Source organism: Carlito syrichta, unplaced genomic scaffold (genome assembly GCF_000164805.1).
Source record: "Carlito syrichta isolate Samal-C Ts95f unplaced genomic scaffold, Tarsius_syrichta-2.0.1 Scaffold153679, whole genome shotgun sequence".
NCBI classification, from domain to species: domain Eukaryota; kingdom Metazoa; phylum Chordata; class Mammalia; order Primates; family Tarsiidae; genus Carlito; species Carlito syrichta.
The window spans coordinates 195,546-211,875 of record NW_007097775.1 but is presented as its reverse complement, the minus strand read 5'-3'; the positions used below and the strand labels follow the sequence as shown (position 1 = coordinate 211,875).

At 40.6% G+C, this 16,330-nt stretch overlaps 1 protein-coding gene across 3 annotated transcripts in view; it reads left to right on the top strand.

Annotated features, from left to right (window-relative positions):
• Window positions 1-16,330, top strand: part of SNX25 (sorting nexin 25) — a 117,844-nt gene that overhangs the window by 96,576 nt on the left and 4,938 nt on the right. For all 3 annotated transcript variants that reach the window (XM_008050788.1, XM_021708974.1, XM_021708973.1), the window contains 5 exons: window positions 2,712-2,852; window positions 5,357-5,470; window positions 8,771-8,935; window positions 10,769-10,886; window positions 15,642-15,708. In XM_008050788.1, the coding sequence (XP_008048979.1) occupies window positions 2,712-2,852; window positions 5,357-5,470; window positions 8,771-8,935; window positions 10,769-10,886; window positions 15,642-15,708 (605 nt within the window). The remainder of the gene's footprint in view (window positions 1-2,711; window positions 2,853-5,356; window positions 5,471-8,770; window positions 8,936-10,768; window positions 10,887-15,641; window positions 15,709-16,330) is intronic.

Genomic DNA, 16,330 nt, shown 5'->3' with positions numbered 1-16,330 from the left:
AGATCTTATTCTGGTGAATTAAGATTAAGGATAGAAAACTTATACTTATACCACATATGTCGTACCTTCTTTCCTCCATATTTTCGCCCTAGTCCACCTCTGACTGGGAAGTATACTAGGCTGCTCAGCGTAGATCTGATATTATTCCACTTAAGATGGTTATACTTACTCACTGGATTTTTTTTTTTTTTTTTTGAGTTAGAGTCTCACTCTGTTGCCCAGGCTGGAGTGCAATGGCACGCTCCTGGCTACCGCAGCCTCAACCTGTTGGGCTCAGGCAATCCTTCCACCTCAGCCTTCCAAGTAGCTGGCAGTACCACACCCAGCTAATTTTTGATTTATTGTAGAGATGAGGTCTTGCCAAGTTGCCTGGGCTGGTCTCGAACCCGTGGGCTCAGGAATTTCTGTCACCTCAGCCCCCAAAGTGCTGGGATTATAGGTGTGGGCCACCACGCCCAGCCTATTTACTGGAATTATAAGCAACTTTGGTATAGAAACATTAAATGTCCTTGAGTTACCAGTTGTTGTTTTTTTTGTTTTGGGGTTTTTTTTTTGAGTATTAAAATAAAATGGGAAGCACTTTTTGAGACTTGAAGATGAAAAATTGAAACTTGAAGTACATCTGATTGTCTTATCTTGCTGACCTCAATGCTTAAATCTCAATAGTTCTACAAACTTTAGTAATGAATTATTCCCTTTGAATTATTTGGCTATTCTTTGAGGATACGGGATAACAGTTTATAGAATACACTGCATCCCTTTTCATTTGTCTGTAAAAATAATTTCATTTATAGGCACTGGCATCGTTGCTTCTAACAGTTCCTTCCTTCTCACCTGCCCTGCTGTCAGGCAAGTGGAAACCTGCAGGTGAAAGCATGTTCACGAATAACATAACGTTGAGCAAGGGAGGGTCAGTGTTTCACCAGTTGTTGTTCCAAATGACTTGTTTTTGTTCCTGCCTGCCTTTCCCCCATCCCAGTGGCTTGGCCTCCTTTAGAGGGAAGGGCTTAAGAGTCACAACCTTAAATTCGCTTCTCTGTTAGATAGCAAAACAAAGCATGTTCTCCAAGAGCTAGCCTGAAAACACACACAGTATGTGAGAGCTGAGTCAAGTTCCTCTGTGTGTCCGTGGTAGTTGCCGGCACTCCCATTAAGCTGAGCTGCAGGATAATATGCCTTTCTTGAGGGAAGGTGTGGGGCACTGTGGATCGGGGAAGATTGTGCTCAACCCTGGACACTGTATAGAAACCCTCAATAATTCCAGACGGGGTTATTATTTGGGTGGAGGTCTAGGAAGGCGATGGGCCCGGGTGTGCCATGTCAAAAGGGGGTAGAGGAGGCCTGTGGGAGGGAAGAACACAAATTCGGCCACCACCTCAGTTTTGCCTAGAGCTGCCTCTGACTTTTCGCAGTACCTTAAAATCGTCTTTCAAAGGCAAATATTGAGGGCGACAGGGAAGGAAGGTAAGAAGGAGTAGAAACCTTCACAAGGTACTTGGCCCTGGCAGGCAGTTATTACCCAGGAGCTTGCTGTGGTACTTTGTTCACTGAAAAGATAGTAGAAATGGAAACAGAAGGGTTACCTGACTGCCAGAGCTGGTAAAGCAGTCCATGTGGAATGTGTGGAAGATGCACTTTCTTCAAGCCAGCGCCTCCGGGTTCTGGTACTGGCTGACTTACCTCCTAGAAGGGTACTCCTGGGAAAGTCAGTTACCCTGCCTTAGCTCCTGCTTTCCCATCCTTACGGTGGAGTAATAGTCTTGCCTCATTAGCTCAGTGGAGTACTCAGTAAAGCTTGCGTTTCTTCCCTTTGCCTCTTATTGACGCCTTCTAACCCAATTTATGATACAAATTCAAGCTCAAACTCAGTGTATTTTCTGTTGTTTTTCTCTTACCTGCTTGTTAAGAGTAACAGTGTTATTACTGTGTGATATGTCTGTGTGTGAGTTGTCTCAGTTGGGAGATAAAGGAAATTCTGTCTCCCAATGTAAAATGTCGTGAAAATTGAAATCGTGGTTTATTGGATCCCAAAATTAAACCAGGGAGGCCCTCAGCCTTCTCTGAGGCTCTGATAACCTGTTTACTTGCTGTTAATTTGAATTTTTAAGTAAACGCAGGATATTAATAATCTGCTATATTCACTTTCTTTTTCTGTGTAACAAATTTCATGGTTCAAAACAACACTCTTCATTAGCTCACATTTCTGTAGATGAGAAAGTGAGTCTGTTTCTAAAGGTTTAGGCCTTGCCTAAGAAGTCCAGCACAGATGACTGGGTTCTTTGCTCATTATGTCCCAGGGCTGTATGTTGACCAGACTGAGTTCTTATTTGGAGACTCTGGGGAAAATCCACTTCCAAGCCTATTCAGGTTGTTGGCAGAACTCAGTTCCTTGTGGTTGTAGAACCAAGTCTCTCTTTTCTTCCTGGCTTCCTTCCTGGACTTTGAATCTTTCTGACTTCCTTTACTATTACAAGCCGGGAAAAACTTTCTGCTTACACATTAGACCCTCCTAGATACTCCCCTATTTCAAGGACTACTGTGCCATAAAACATAACTACTCGCCAGAATAAATAAAATGTATTATGTTCATAGCAGAGTGAAATCTCCTCAGGGCACATTTTAAAAAATATTTTTAAAAAATATTCCTGCCGTATCCACTCATCATGATTTTTGTTGTTGATTTTTATTTTTTTATTTTTTTTGTCGTCAAGGTTGCAGAAGAGAATGGTGAGCAAATGCCGTGTTATTTTGTCATGGTAAGCCTACAAGAAGTTGGGGGAGTTGAAACTAAGAACTGGACAGTTCCAAGACGGCTCAGTGAGTTTCAGAATTTACACCGGAAACTTAGTGAGGTATGAATACTTGTGAACACAAGATTTCAGAATTACTGAGCAAGAGTTCATTTCAATTTTTATACATGAGGAATGGATTAATCTTTCCCCTTTGCTGTTGATACTGGCAAAGTGGCATTTTTAGCCTGACATTTGGAAATTTACTCATAGATCAAAGCAGAGTCTAAGTCCACCAGGACAGATAGTTATCTGATTTTCATTATAAATTGCCGAAGGAACCCAGAACTGGAAGAGACCTAGGGATCATCTAGGGCCAGTGCTAGTTGTGACCCTTTAACGAGTAGTGAAATCAGTTATGAGTTGCAGCAGTAGAAAGCATAGAATATATTGGATTTCATCACATATCCTGAGGGAGGCAGCAAAGTGTAGTGGCTGAAAGCACAGTCTGTAGAGCCGGAGTGTTCAGCTTTGGTTCCCAGCTCTGTCATTTACTGCTGTCTGGCCTGGAATCTGTCCCCAGGGTCTTGGTGCCTCGTTTTTTCATCAGTGAAATGCGAACCCTAATAGTACCGTTTCACGGGGTTGTGAGACTTAAGGGAATAAGTTTATGCAAAGGATTAGAGGAGTGTGTGGCACAGTTTACCTTATTGTGGTTTTCTTGTTATTATTGGTAATAGTAGTAATGAGCATCGTTTCATAGAATTTTTGCTTGAATATATGTATTTGTGTACATATATAGATGGTTATGAATATGTGTGTATGCAGCATGGGCTACAGTGTAGCATATATTTAATACTGTGGTTTTAGTAAAAAATGTTTGAAAGCCCTGATCTGGGCTAATTTTTTTATTTGCTATATAAAGAACGGATCCCAGAGTTTAATTGCTTTGTCATAGATGTATACATAGTGGGCAAATCAGGGTTAGAAGCTTTTATTTTTTTGTTCTTCCCACTTTTCCTTGGAAGCTGTGTCTCGTCTAATTCTCTTACTGAAGGTAATTGCCCTTTACTTTGGCAATGAAAATTCTTCAGTATTTCTACTTTAATTTAGGCTCACTTTTTTCTTGCTCAGAATGAAACCCTTTGGTGACCTCCTGGACTCCTCTTTTGCAAATGAAATGTATCTATCTCCTTTAACCTTGTCGCCTGGGGTGGTTTTTTAACCCTTTTGATCACTAGCTTCTGAAATACTGTAACTTCTTCAACTGCTTTTTTTTTCTTTGCGTTGGAGTCTCACTCTGTTGTCCAGGCTAGAGTGCAGTGGCACACAGCCGCCACAGCCTCTACCTGCTGGGCTCAGGTGATCCCTCCACCTCAGCCTTCCAAGCAACTGGAACCATAGGTGCGTACTACTATGCTCGGCTAGTTTTCTTGATTTATTGTAGAGATAAGATCTCGCTGTGTTGCCCAGACTGGTCTTGAACCCCTGGACTCAGGCAATTCTCTTGCCTCCACCCTGCAAAGAGCTGGGATTAGGCGTGAGCCACACGGACCCGGCTCAACTGCTTTTTAAAGGATGGTGGCCAAAACTGAATGTTACACATACTACAGCATTACCTCAGTATAACAGTGAATTTTTCTCAAAGTTGTTAAGTAAAGTTAACACTACAGAATAATGTGTCATTTGCCCTGTGACAAACCAATGTGAAACTAAAGTTTAGTGTCAGCCTAGCTGCCAATAAAAACAGGAGAAGGAAAAGAATTTAGGGAAGATTTTGAAATAAATATTATTTGGAAAATAAAATGTCCTTAGAAAATCAGAACATTACACTGAAGCATTGAAAGAAACACACAAAAGTTATACCTGTCCTCATTGTCATGTTTCCTCACTGCTGGGCTCTTCTTTTCCCCTTGCTGTTTCCTACAGTGTGAATTGTCCTGTCGTGAGAACGCTTCTTGTTGACAACTGTGACAGGAAACACTTTTTCAGGTCTCTAGTGACCTTAATCTTCCTTTCCAACTCTCACTGTCTGTTTTATTTCTCTGAAATTTCAAAGAACTGTTGTTTGGATGAAATATTACATGTCATGCTTCTGGGACAGAGTCTGGCAGAATGTAGGACTTAATCCACAAAGAGCAGTCTATTGTCTAATATATTTGTTATTATTAATATATTTAGTCTAAAGTTTGCCAGTGAAAGATGGTAATAGAGCTACACCCACGTTTTCTTTATTTTCATTGTTTTCTTTTATTAATTTAACTTTTTACAGAGGTGTTGTGGACATACATGTGCTAATAGAAAAACTTTGTGGGAGCCAGGTTTCCATACCTAGCATAATGTGCCACTGTTGTACAAGCAGATCTGTCTTGTCAGCCTTGGCTTCATGATTTCCCAGCTTCCAGGTATTCTTAGCTCTCAAGATGAACTTTAACTTTTTCTATCAAATGTCCCATTCCTTCAGGTTCTTTGAGCCTGATTAGAACAAATAGGTTTTCAAAGTGTTAAATCTCAGAGGAACAAGTACAGAAGGAAGATATTTGGTTTGTTCTAATTATAATTCTAAATCATTTTTAAGATTAAAGTACAATTTCAGAATACTAACATTTAATTTTTTTCTCCCACAGTGTGTCCCTTCTTTAAAAAAAGTCCAGTTGCCTTCTCTTAGCAAGCTGCCTTTCAAATCTATAGATCAAAAGTTTATGGAAAAGTCAAAGAATCAATTAAATAAGTTTTTACAGGTAAGTCAGTGAAAAGTTTTGATTTGAGAGGAAAAATTAGTTATTTTGGGTTAAACTGTCATCATTCTAAGAGCTTGCTAGGTTGATTTTTTTGTTCTCACAAGTCATGCCCAATCCTAAAAATATCTTTGGTGTTTTTTTTTTTTTTATAAAGTATAATATACATACAAAAACTTGCTTAAGTCTGCAACTGTCTCCATTTTCACAAACTGAAAATACCATATAACTAGCATCCAGTTCAACGAACTGATTGCTGTGTGAGTTTTTCATTGTGTCAAAACACCACAGTCTCTTCATTCTGTTGTTGATGGGTATTTGATTAGTTTCTAGTTGAGGCTTTTACAAAGAGTGCTTCTATAAACTTCTAATACTTGTCTTCTGTTGAATATATGTTGGGTAGTACCCAGAGATTGGGATTTTGCAGCTTTTCAACATGGTTGTAGCATTTTTTACACTCTCACCAGCAGTGTTTAAGTATTCTGATTGCTCCACGTCCTTGCCAACCCTGCGTTTTGCCTTTGTCTTCTTAGGTAATCTGGGGAGTGTGTAGGGATATCTCATTGTAGTATCAATTTGCACATCCCTGATGACTAATGGAGTTGAGTACCATTCTATATGTTTATTAGCCATTCAGATAATTTTGTTTGTGTTTGTCTGTTAAAGTTTGTTTACTTTTCTATTGTGTTGCCTGTCTTTTCCATATTGCTTTGTAGGAGTTTTGTATATGTTCTGGATATGAGTTCCTTGTCAGATTATATGTTCTACAAATATCTTTTCCCTTTCTGTGGATTGCATTTTTTCACTTTCTTAATGATTTCTTTTAGTGAACAGAAGTTCTCCATTTTAATTTAGCCCAATTTATCAGCTTTTTTCTTTTAAGGTTAATGTCTCTTGTGCCTATTAAGAAATCTTTGCTCATGCCAAGGCCCTGAAGATATTTTTTAAATTTTCTTGAAACATTTTGTTTTCCATCAGTCTATTTTAAAATAAAAAGGCCAAAGTTATGCTATCCCCAAGAGCAGCCACTATTTATTCCTTAGCTACTCCATCTATGTCCAGAGTATAGTTGTAACTCAAACCATGGACCTCTTTTAGTTATAATTATAAGGTATTATAATATATAATACCTTACTTTTGGCCGTAATCACCCTACTGTGCAGTAGAACACCAGAACGTATTCCCCCTGTCTAACTAACTTTCTACCCAGTGAACAACCTCTTCCGTCCTTTTCTTCCCCAGTTTCTACTCTACTTCTATGCTATCAGCATTGGGTTTTTTAAGATTCCACAGATGAGTGAGATAGTGCAGGTTTTGTCTTTCTGTATCTGGTTTATTTCACTTAATATACTCCTGGCTCATCCATATTGTTGCAAATGACAGGATTTCATTCTTTTTTTTAATGTCTGAATGGTATTCCATTGTGTATATATATATGCCAGTTTTTAAAATCCACTCATCTGTTGTTAGACACTTAGGTTGATTCTATATCTTGGCTACTGTGGGTAGTGCTGAAATAAACAGGAGAGTATAGTTATCTCTTTGACATACTGATTTCATTTGTCGTTGGATATATGCCAAATAGTGAGATTGCTGGGTAACACAGTAGTTCTAATTTTAATTTTTGAGGCCCGTCCATACTGTTTTCCACAAAGAGTGTGCCCATTTACAGTCCCATCAACCATATACAAAGGCTCCCCTTTCTCTACATTCTTGCCAACACTTCTTTTCTTTTGTCTTTTTGATAGTAGCCATTCTAACTAGAGTGAGATGGTATCTCATTGTGGTTTTGATTTATATTTCCCTGGTTAGTGATTTTAATCTTTTTAAATATATATGTTGACCATTTATATGTCTTTTGAAAAATATTTATTCCAGTCCTTTGCCTACTTTTTAATTAGATTATTTGTTGTTTTTTATTTGAATTGCTTGAGTTGTTTTCCTTCATTATTGAGTGTAATTTAAGACTGTAAGAGTTATCACCCTTAATGATTTTCTTACTTAAATTCATTACATTAAATTCAAGACTTACCATTAGTATCATATCCTACGATTTTATAAAATAATGTTGAAGTATAGATTAGCTAAAGGAGATCAAGATAAGAGGGAGACTATCTCATCGTACTCCACCCTCGTGTGCAAGTTGAACTGAGTTTAATGCTCTAGAAGAGGAATACAGACGTGTCTACAGGATGCAAAGACAAGGAAAGCGATAGTGGCACTAACTGCCCGTCCCCATTAATCTTTTGCCCACGTCCAGGCCAGTCTTCTGCAGGGTATAGAAAAGATAATGGTGTCTCTTGGGCCCCTTGTACCCACTGTGGCCATACTGGGCCCTTGCAGAGCTGCTTGTTCTAGGGAGGGCCATGGGGTTTGTCAGGCCATTTGCCATCTGAACAAATTGGATAGGAACATCATGAACCAACTCCTCTGGGACTGGACCTGAACCTCTTATTCCACCCCAGTTTCTATTATCAGAAGTGTGATCAGCTCTCCAGTGTTCTATCCTCCTAAGTGGGTGAAAGTCTTACTGGTTTGCTTAGTCCTAAATCCTCTGTCTTAGAATACCAAACACGTAAGCATTCTGTGGTCACATTGTTAATTGTACCGTCTTATCATAGCACTTCTTGTACATAAACAAACAATGTATGTTCTGCTTTCTTCTCTCCTAAGGCCAGATAAGTACATGCAGAACTTTAGGAAATTTCCAGTTTGAGGGCCAGTAAAAACAGTTATATAATTATGCACACAAGCACTGCCTGGAAGGTGGCAGCACAGTGAAAGGAAACTAACAACTGCCTGGCAGGCAGTAGCTACCATGTGATAACTCAAAGTTCTTTTTTTCAGCTGGTGTTGTACAAAGTCTGAACACAACCATAAAAGGGTGGTTTAGTTATATCCATGTGTTATTTGCAAAAATTTAAATTGTTCAAACACAGATGAGTGAAAGTCAAGTTGTCTTTCAAAGGCACTTGGGGTCTCTGAGCTGTATGTAAAGAAAGAACTTTCTGTGGCACCAACAAGCAGTGCATAGTAGAGTGAGTTCTACTGTCTGTACAATGTCTCTCACCAGCAGAGTAATTAGTGCCACCAGTTAACCTGGAGAGGATTGTTTGCCATTGAGGTCACTGAGAATTGATCTTATTTAGTTTATTCTGGGGGAAAGGAAAGTGGTTTTAGGTTCAGAATTAAGGTGAAGGTAAATTTGTGACAGTCAATTCTACCTTGTTTGCCTTCACTTGTAGCTCCCAGCTGTAGAGATAGTTTCCTGTATAGGAGTAATTACTCTTTTGTCATCCACAGAACCTGCTTTCAGATGAAAGACTCTGTCAGAGTGAAGCACTTTATGCCTTTTTGAGCCCTTCTCCTGACTACCTCAAGGTTATTGATGTGCAGGGGAAAAAAAATTCCTTTTCATTATCCTCTTTTTTGGAAAGACTTCCTCGTGACTTCTTCTCCCACCAGGAGGTGAGTCGTCTAAAGGTTGTACCACTTTTGTAGCATATTCAAGCAGGTATCTTCCCGGAGGTGAGCACATGCTACTCATGGAGGGAAAAGCAAATACATCCATTTTCAGTTTTTATTGCTTTCATACTTGAGGGCACCTGCCTGTCCTCCCCCTACAGGCCACTTGGAGGAGTTAAGATACAGAAATTAAGAGGTGGGTAAATGACATGTGGGTGGGAACTTCTGGAGGAGACCCTGTGCACATGTGGAAGAGCTGGTCCCCAGGGCTAGGGAAGCAGAGTGCAAATGTCTTGGTGGGGGAGTTGGGCTCACATCAAAGGTTGAGGAGGGAGGAGGATGTGTTCCTGGAACAGCCCATGGGTCAGCGGCCTGCGGTGGAAGGTTTCTGTAGTGCTTAATCAGTATAAAGTACCGGGTAGAAGGGGAAGGACAAGGTTTATGCCAAGCAGAGGAGTTGAGACGTTTGCTCAGAAATGGAGAACTGTGGAATATTTTGAAGCAAGATGAGTCTGGCTGTGATACGTAGGGGTAAAGGAATGAAGACACTGTAGACACTTTGGATCTCATGTTCTGGAGCCCAGGCTTCCTCTAGTAGGCTCTGGACCTCTGTGCAGGCTGCTGGGACTCCTGCTTAGCTCTCTAGGAGCTTGCATAAGGCCACCTGTGACATGTGGCTTAGGCAAAGTCCGTTGCCAAATGCCGCTGCCTTGTCATCAGGATTGGCCTAGTGAGCTTGGACAGAGAAACTGCCGATGAAAAGCAGCTGCTGCTCTGTTGCATTCCGAGCTGGGAGGAGAAATCTGTGAGCCACAGAGCCCACCCACACCTCTGCTCATGCCTCCACATAAACCTGCTTCCTGCAGCTTTTCTCTCACCTCCTTCCCTTGTGTCTGTCTGTACTTGGCTAGCTTACTTCTGTCGCCTCCCTTTTACTCCTCAACCCTCTGGAGTTTACACGTGGCTCAGTCCTCCTGTGAAATTACTTTCTGAAGGTGAGTGCCTGTGACTTCCACCTTTCTCAGCCTCTTTGAGGCTTTGGGGTTGCTGAACTTCTGTGAAGCTGTGCATTTTTAGGGAACGCCTCCTGCTTATCTGACTTCTCCTCAGTCCTCGCCTCTGCTCACCTACTAGAGAGACCCCAAAGTCCTGCCATCAGCCCTCTGCTTGGGCCCTCACTTCGGCTTTTACTTCTGTGTGGACATTAGAGTACACTTCCTTGGCTGTCCTTTTCCAGCCTAGTGTTTGTTCCTCTGCAACAACACTTTGTCCTGCCTTGTTGGAGCAGCTACCTGTGTATCTGTCAGTCTTCCCAGAAAGCAGTGGACTGCTGCAAGTCTGGACCTCCGTCACACTCATTTGCACTAGCCTGGTGCCTGGATATAATGAGTTTTGAACTGAAACTTTCTGATATGCCTGCAGCTCAGGAAATGAGATTAGCTGAAGTACAGAATAAAAGCTTGAATCAGAGCTTTAAAAAATAACCGAATTACTTTAAAGTGTACATTCTTTTGAAAAAAACTGAGTTTAAGGTCATTTAAGTTAAAAGCCTTACTTTTAAAACTCTGGTCAGAAAACTATTTTATTGCAAATTAAAACAGTGATGGAAGTTTTAAAAATTAGCTTGTTTTAAGCCTTGAGTAAGGCTTTAGAATCAAGCTTCTCTGTTTCTGTCCTCCATATTAAAAATGACTAGATTTCTGCATGAAAATTGAAGAATTATGTAAGGCTAAAATAAGAGCAAGTAGTTTGGAATTTATGCTTGAAGGAGGAGAACAACTCTGCCAGTTTTCTTGGATAAGTGATCTGCTTTCTGTGACTTTGCTGTGTTCTCAGGAGGAGACAGAGGAGGACAGTGACCTCTCAGATTATGGTGATGATGTGGATGGGAGGAAGGATGCCTTGGCTGAACCATGTTTCATGTTGATTGGGGAGATTTTTGAACTTCGAGGAAGTAAGCCTCTTTGTTACTATTTAGTGGTGTTGGCTGGTTACATGGTCTACACACACACATTTAATGTTCCTGTATTCCTGAAATGCACCAGACATGTATTTATATTCACGCATTCATTCATTCAATAAATACTCGTAGAAACCAGCAAGATACTATACGGTATCCAACCCTAAAGCAGACACCATCTCTGTGCTCATGGAGCTTAGGGTCCCAAGTCACCCTGCACCACATTCCTCTGAATACAGAAAGATAAAATGTGTTAAGTTTATTTTTATGTGACTTGGTATAGCTTCATTGCCTTGTCACCAGAAGTTGTACAGGCTGTTCCTTTGCATAGCAGAGGAAGAACCCTGTTGTCCATGGTGAGGTTTTGGTGCTAAGATAGTATCATGGCCAGGGATACAGGAATGCCTCAACCCTATTCATCAGCCACCTTTCTTCCTCTAGACCAGTACTTCTCGGTGAGAGAGGGGGAGATGTTTGGTGATGTCTGGAGACATTTGGATTGTCACAGCTTGGGATGGGGGAGCACTACTGGCGTCTACTGGGTAGAGGCGAGGAGGGATGCTGCTCAAAATCCTACAGTGCACAGGACAGCTCCCACAACAGCGTTGTCTTGCCCCAAGTGATAAGAATGTTGAGGTTGAGAAATACTACCCTCCTGATTCCTGAGGGAGATATTTTTAGAAGAAACAACTGCAACATGTGCATCAAAAGGTCATTTTATGATGAGCTATACAAGTGCCCGTCCTCTAAAGCAACACTTCGGGGAAAGGTAGCCTGGACTGACTACATGGCTTAGTCTTGAGTCTTGAATAAGACGACTACTTTCTGCCTACACCTTTTAGCCCCCTAAAACTCTAAAGCATGAGACTAATATACTTTGTCATCCCTGGAGCCTCAGCAGTAGCGAGAGATACAGCAGGTGCCTCCAGACACACCTCACCACCTAAAAGAGGAAGCAGATGAGAAGATCAAATGTTCATAGGGCACAGTGGTGTCACCAACCAATAAAATGTTGCTCCATCAAGGTCCTGGGCTCTGTCTACTCAGATTAGCATCTTTTTCCCTTGAGGCAAAGCAGGTGCACTAAGAGTTGGTCTTATCTAGGAAGTGGAGCTGTGCATCTCTCTCATTTCCATCGCCCTTATCATGTCACCTAGAGAACTCTAGCATGTGACTGGGCGCAGTGGTTCACATCTGTAATCCCAGCACTTTGGGAGCCCAGGGCAGGAGACTGCTTGAGACCTGGAGTTCAAGACCAGCTTGGGCAACACAGTGAGAACTCTTCTCTACAAAATACAAAAAATTAGTCAGATATGGTGGTGGCACACGCCTGTAGTCTCAGCTTATTTAGGAGGCTGAGGTGGAAGGATCACTTGAGCCCAGAAGGTCAAGGTTATGTGAGCTGTGATCGTCCACTACCCTCCAGCCTGGGCAACAGAGTGAGACCCCAACTCAAAAAAAAAAAAAAAAAGAATATTCACAGGTGAAAAATATTTAAGTAAACTTGAATTTGTCTTTATGTGTCTTTTAACCCTCAATATCTACTAGAATGCCTGCTCCATGATAGGTGATCACTAAAATGCCTAGGTGGGTGGACTTATGAATGACTAAGCAAGAATATTTTAAGTGCCAGAGGTCATTTAACTTTTTCTTCTTCTGAGCCAAAGCTAAGAGAATGTATAATGTCAGTAAACACTTTGGGAGCATGTGTTTTAGATCCAGCTCTGTAGGGAAACAATGTATCAGACATAGATTCTGCCTTCAGTGAATTTGCAGTATAAGGGGTCCAAAATGTAATTCACATTAAGCAGTAGACAACATTAAATTCTAAACTGCAGGCAGCTATTTATATATAGGGATGTTCATTTTAGCATAATTACAATAAGGAAAAGTTGGAACTAAGATGAACTTTAGAAATGGGAGATAGTTGGCCGGGAGCAGTGGCTCAAGCCTGTAATCCTAGCACTTTGGGAGGCTGAGGCCAGAGGATCGCTTGAGCTCAGGAGTTCGAGACCAGCCTGGGCAACTTGGCGAAACCTCGTCTCTACAATAAATCAAAAAATTAGCCAGGCGTGGTAGCACACGCCTGTAGTTCCAGCTACTTGGAAGGCTGAGGTGGGAGGATTACCTGAGCCCAGCAGGTCGAAGCTGCAGTGGCCATAAGCGTGCCACTGCATTCCAGCCTTGACAACGGAGTAAGACTCCAACTCAGAAAAACAAAAACAAAAACAAATGAGAGATAGTTGAATTGTTTAGAAATACCCATATGCTAGAATATCACATAAATATTTAAAATCCTTGAAGGATAAGGCAACCCCCTCCGGTCCCCTCCTGCTGTGGGAGCTATTCTGTCCTCTCAGTAAATCCTGCTTTCTCAAAATAAAAATAAAATCCTTGCAGATGAAAAGATACAGCCTTTTTGTGTTTCAGACACATGAAGATATAACCTGATGTTTATTGAAGATAGGCAGGAAAAAATAGCACTCTGTCAAAAGTCTGACTTTCTCTGTGAAATCTGGCCCATTAATCATGAGCCCTCCCAGTTTCCACAGGGTTGACAGAATGAGGAGGCACTATCCTAGCCTTATCCTTACGTTCTTTGCAATTTATGCAAAGAGATGAAGAGACAGCACATGTGTCAGAGTCAGTGAGGCTGGAACAGCGTTTGTATTCCTGTTTTTACAGCATGTGCTTCCTCCATCATATGCCTGCTCAGAGCATTCGATTTTGCTAGTGACATTTCAGAGGGGGAATAAATAGAACATCACTTATAATGAGATGTGATATATTTGCCATCAGCAAAATCCTAGTGCTGGTGCAGCTGCCTCTGAGACTGAACAAATGAGCCTTTGGAAGGAGTAAAGGGGCTCTTTGAAGTATGGGGTAGGTTGGGGGCTGGGGAAGTATAGGAAAAAGCAGTAAAGTAAGGGGCTGTCGGTGATGGCAGAGAATCTGTGGCAAAGTGAGTTTTGGTTTCTGCTGCTGTAGTCAGTATTCAGAAAGGGACCAGTAATATGGCCTTTTAAAATAACCATTTGGGCAGGGTGCGGTGGCTCACACCTGTAATCCCAGCACTCTGGGAGGCCAAGGTGGGTGGATTGCTTGAGCTCAGGAGTGTAAAACCAATCTGGGCAACATACCAAGACCTCATCTCTTCAAAAAAATCAAAAAAATTAGCTGGGCGTAGTGGCACACATTTGTAGTCTCAGCTTACTTGGGAGGCAGAGATGGAAGGATCTGCTGAGCCCAGGAGGTCAAGGCTGCTATAAACTGTGATGTAACTGTGCCACTGTACTCTAGCCTGGGTGACAGAGTGAGATCTTGACTTGGAAAAAATAAGAAATAAAATAAAATAAAATAACTACTTGGCTACCAGATATTCTTCCTGGAGTTGCACTCGTCCTCAGACCCTCTGAGTATGGACTGCCTCTTTCCTGCCCTGGAAAGGCAGAGTGACGTTATCCTCACTGACAGCCATACTCGCACCAGCCTAAATGCCAGCCTAAAATGAACAATCTACAAGCTTGGCAACATTCCAGAAAATTCCATCACAAGTATAAGGCATTTTGTAAGGCATAGTTCTAACTCCAAGAGTTGACTTTGCTTAAAGGATTAATGCTACTTTAACTGGACACTATGATCTATTAAAAAAAAAATTAGAAATGACTTGCAAATGTTTTCAAGTCCAGTACCAAGTCTATATTGATTGATTTTTATTTGTGTGGCTTCCCTTTACAGAGACATTTGTGAATTTGCTCCTCTTAGGATTTTCTACTAGGTGCAGGAGTCTTGAACTCTTGGCTTCATTATAGCCAAGTATGAATTTCTTATTTCCTTATGTGTCTGGAGCCAAACATTTCAATGAATGGAAGCTAATATATACATGAACATTTGTGTTAGAGTCCAGTTTGTGAACTTAAAATATCCTCATAGAATTTCTTTGCCTTCTTTTGGTTTATGTCCATATTCTATTACCTGTAAAAAAAAAAAAATGTCTCCATGTTACTAAAAATTTAGATCTGTGGAACCCTTCACAATGCTTATCACACAAAAAAGACCTTCAGAGCAAAGAAAATCACATGTTAACACTATCCTTTTCCAGAAGAGGAAACAGAATAAGAAAGTGATTTATGCCCAGCTGCTGTAGAAGGTGGTAGCATAGGAGATCACTGAATTCATGTCTCATTCAGGATCCTGGCTCTTGGCAGTTTTCCTTTCCTCCTCCAAATGCATAAAACATATAAAAGTACACTATGATCCACACACTACTGTCCATATGGGAGCAGTTAGACCTGTCAGTTCATCAGTATTTCAAAATATTTGTCAACATTTGACTGCAGGTGTTACTCAGAGCAGTATGTTTGAAAGTTGGGTTCAGCAAGCCAGACAGAAGTCTAAAATAAGAACTGCGCTGTCAGCTAGTGGAAAACAGACGTGTTTCAGTAGCACAGGGACTTAAGAAGTAAAGGATTATTTCCTCTTGCTAGATCAGCTGCTGTTTAGGCATTGAAAAGCTATAATAACTCTGGTTTCATCTATTCAGTTGCTTAGTAGAAAATGAAAGCATTGAAGAGTTTTTCTGAGCAGAAATTAGCTTACCTAAACCCAGATTCTGCAGATGTCATAGCCTTGGCTTGATGTGAGGACTCAGATGGGGCTGGGTGATTAGATTTATACTTCATGCAGCTATGAAAATGTCATAATTGGGATATCCTGTGATAAAAAATTTTCCTCTGATTCCTATTTTAGTGTTCAAATGGGTGAGAAGAACATTAATTGCCCTCGTTCAGGTCACTTTTGGAAGAACCATCAACAAGTGAGTTTATGAAATAAATATTTAGATCCATTCCCTACTCTTTGCCTTAATAGTCAAATTACCTGATGGTATGGTAGCCAGTGATTTAACAGAAAGTATTGTGTTTTCTCTTTCTATTTCTGATATGATTTTAAGATTGGTTAATGAAGCAGATTTCTGAATTTCTCTTCCTTTTTAATCATGACAACTAGTTTGTGTATCCTGGGTATAGTGTTTTTATGTCACATGACGCGAGTCAGTTTAAAATTTAAATTCGAAGCCAAAATTAAAGTAGGATGAGCATCACATGGCAGGTATGTATTTGGACAGAAATACAAGCCATTTATTAATGTTTTTAGAGTTGAGGTAGCATTAAAATGCTAATTATTCTTGTTAATAGCTGAGTGTCCATTGGGGTGCATGTGAGTATCATATAGCACTATTATAAGCCATAGTATACTCTATATTACATTATCCATATTTTTAGAAAGCATTGTATATAAATACATATCTTTCACAGTGTTCTAATGCTGTTCACAAAAAGCGATCCACTTTTGGTCATTCATTTATGAAAGTTCTGGGCCTATTATCGAGAACTCGTAATCAGTATTAATTTCTAAGAAATTATCGAAGTTTTTCATAA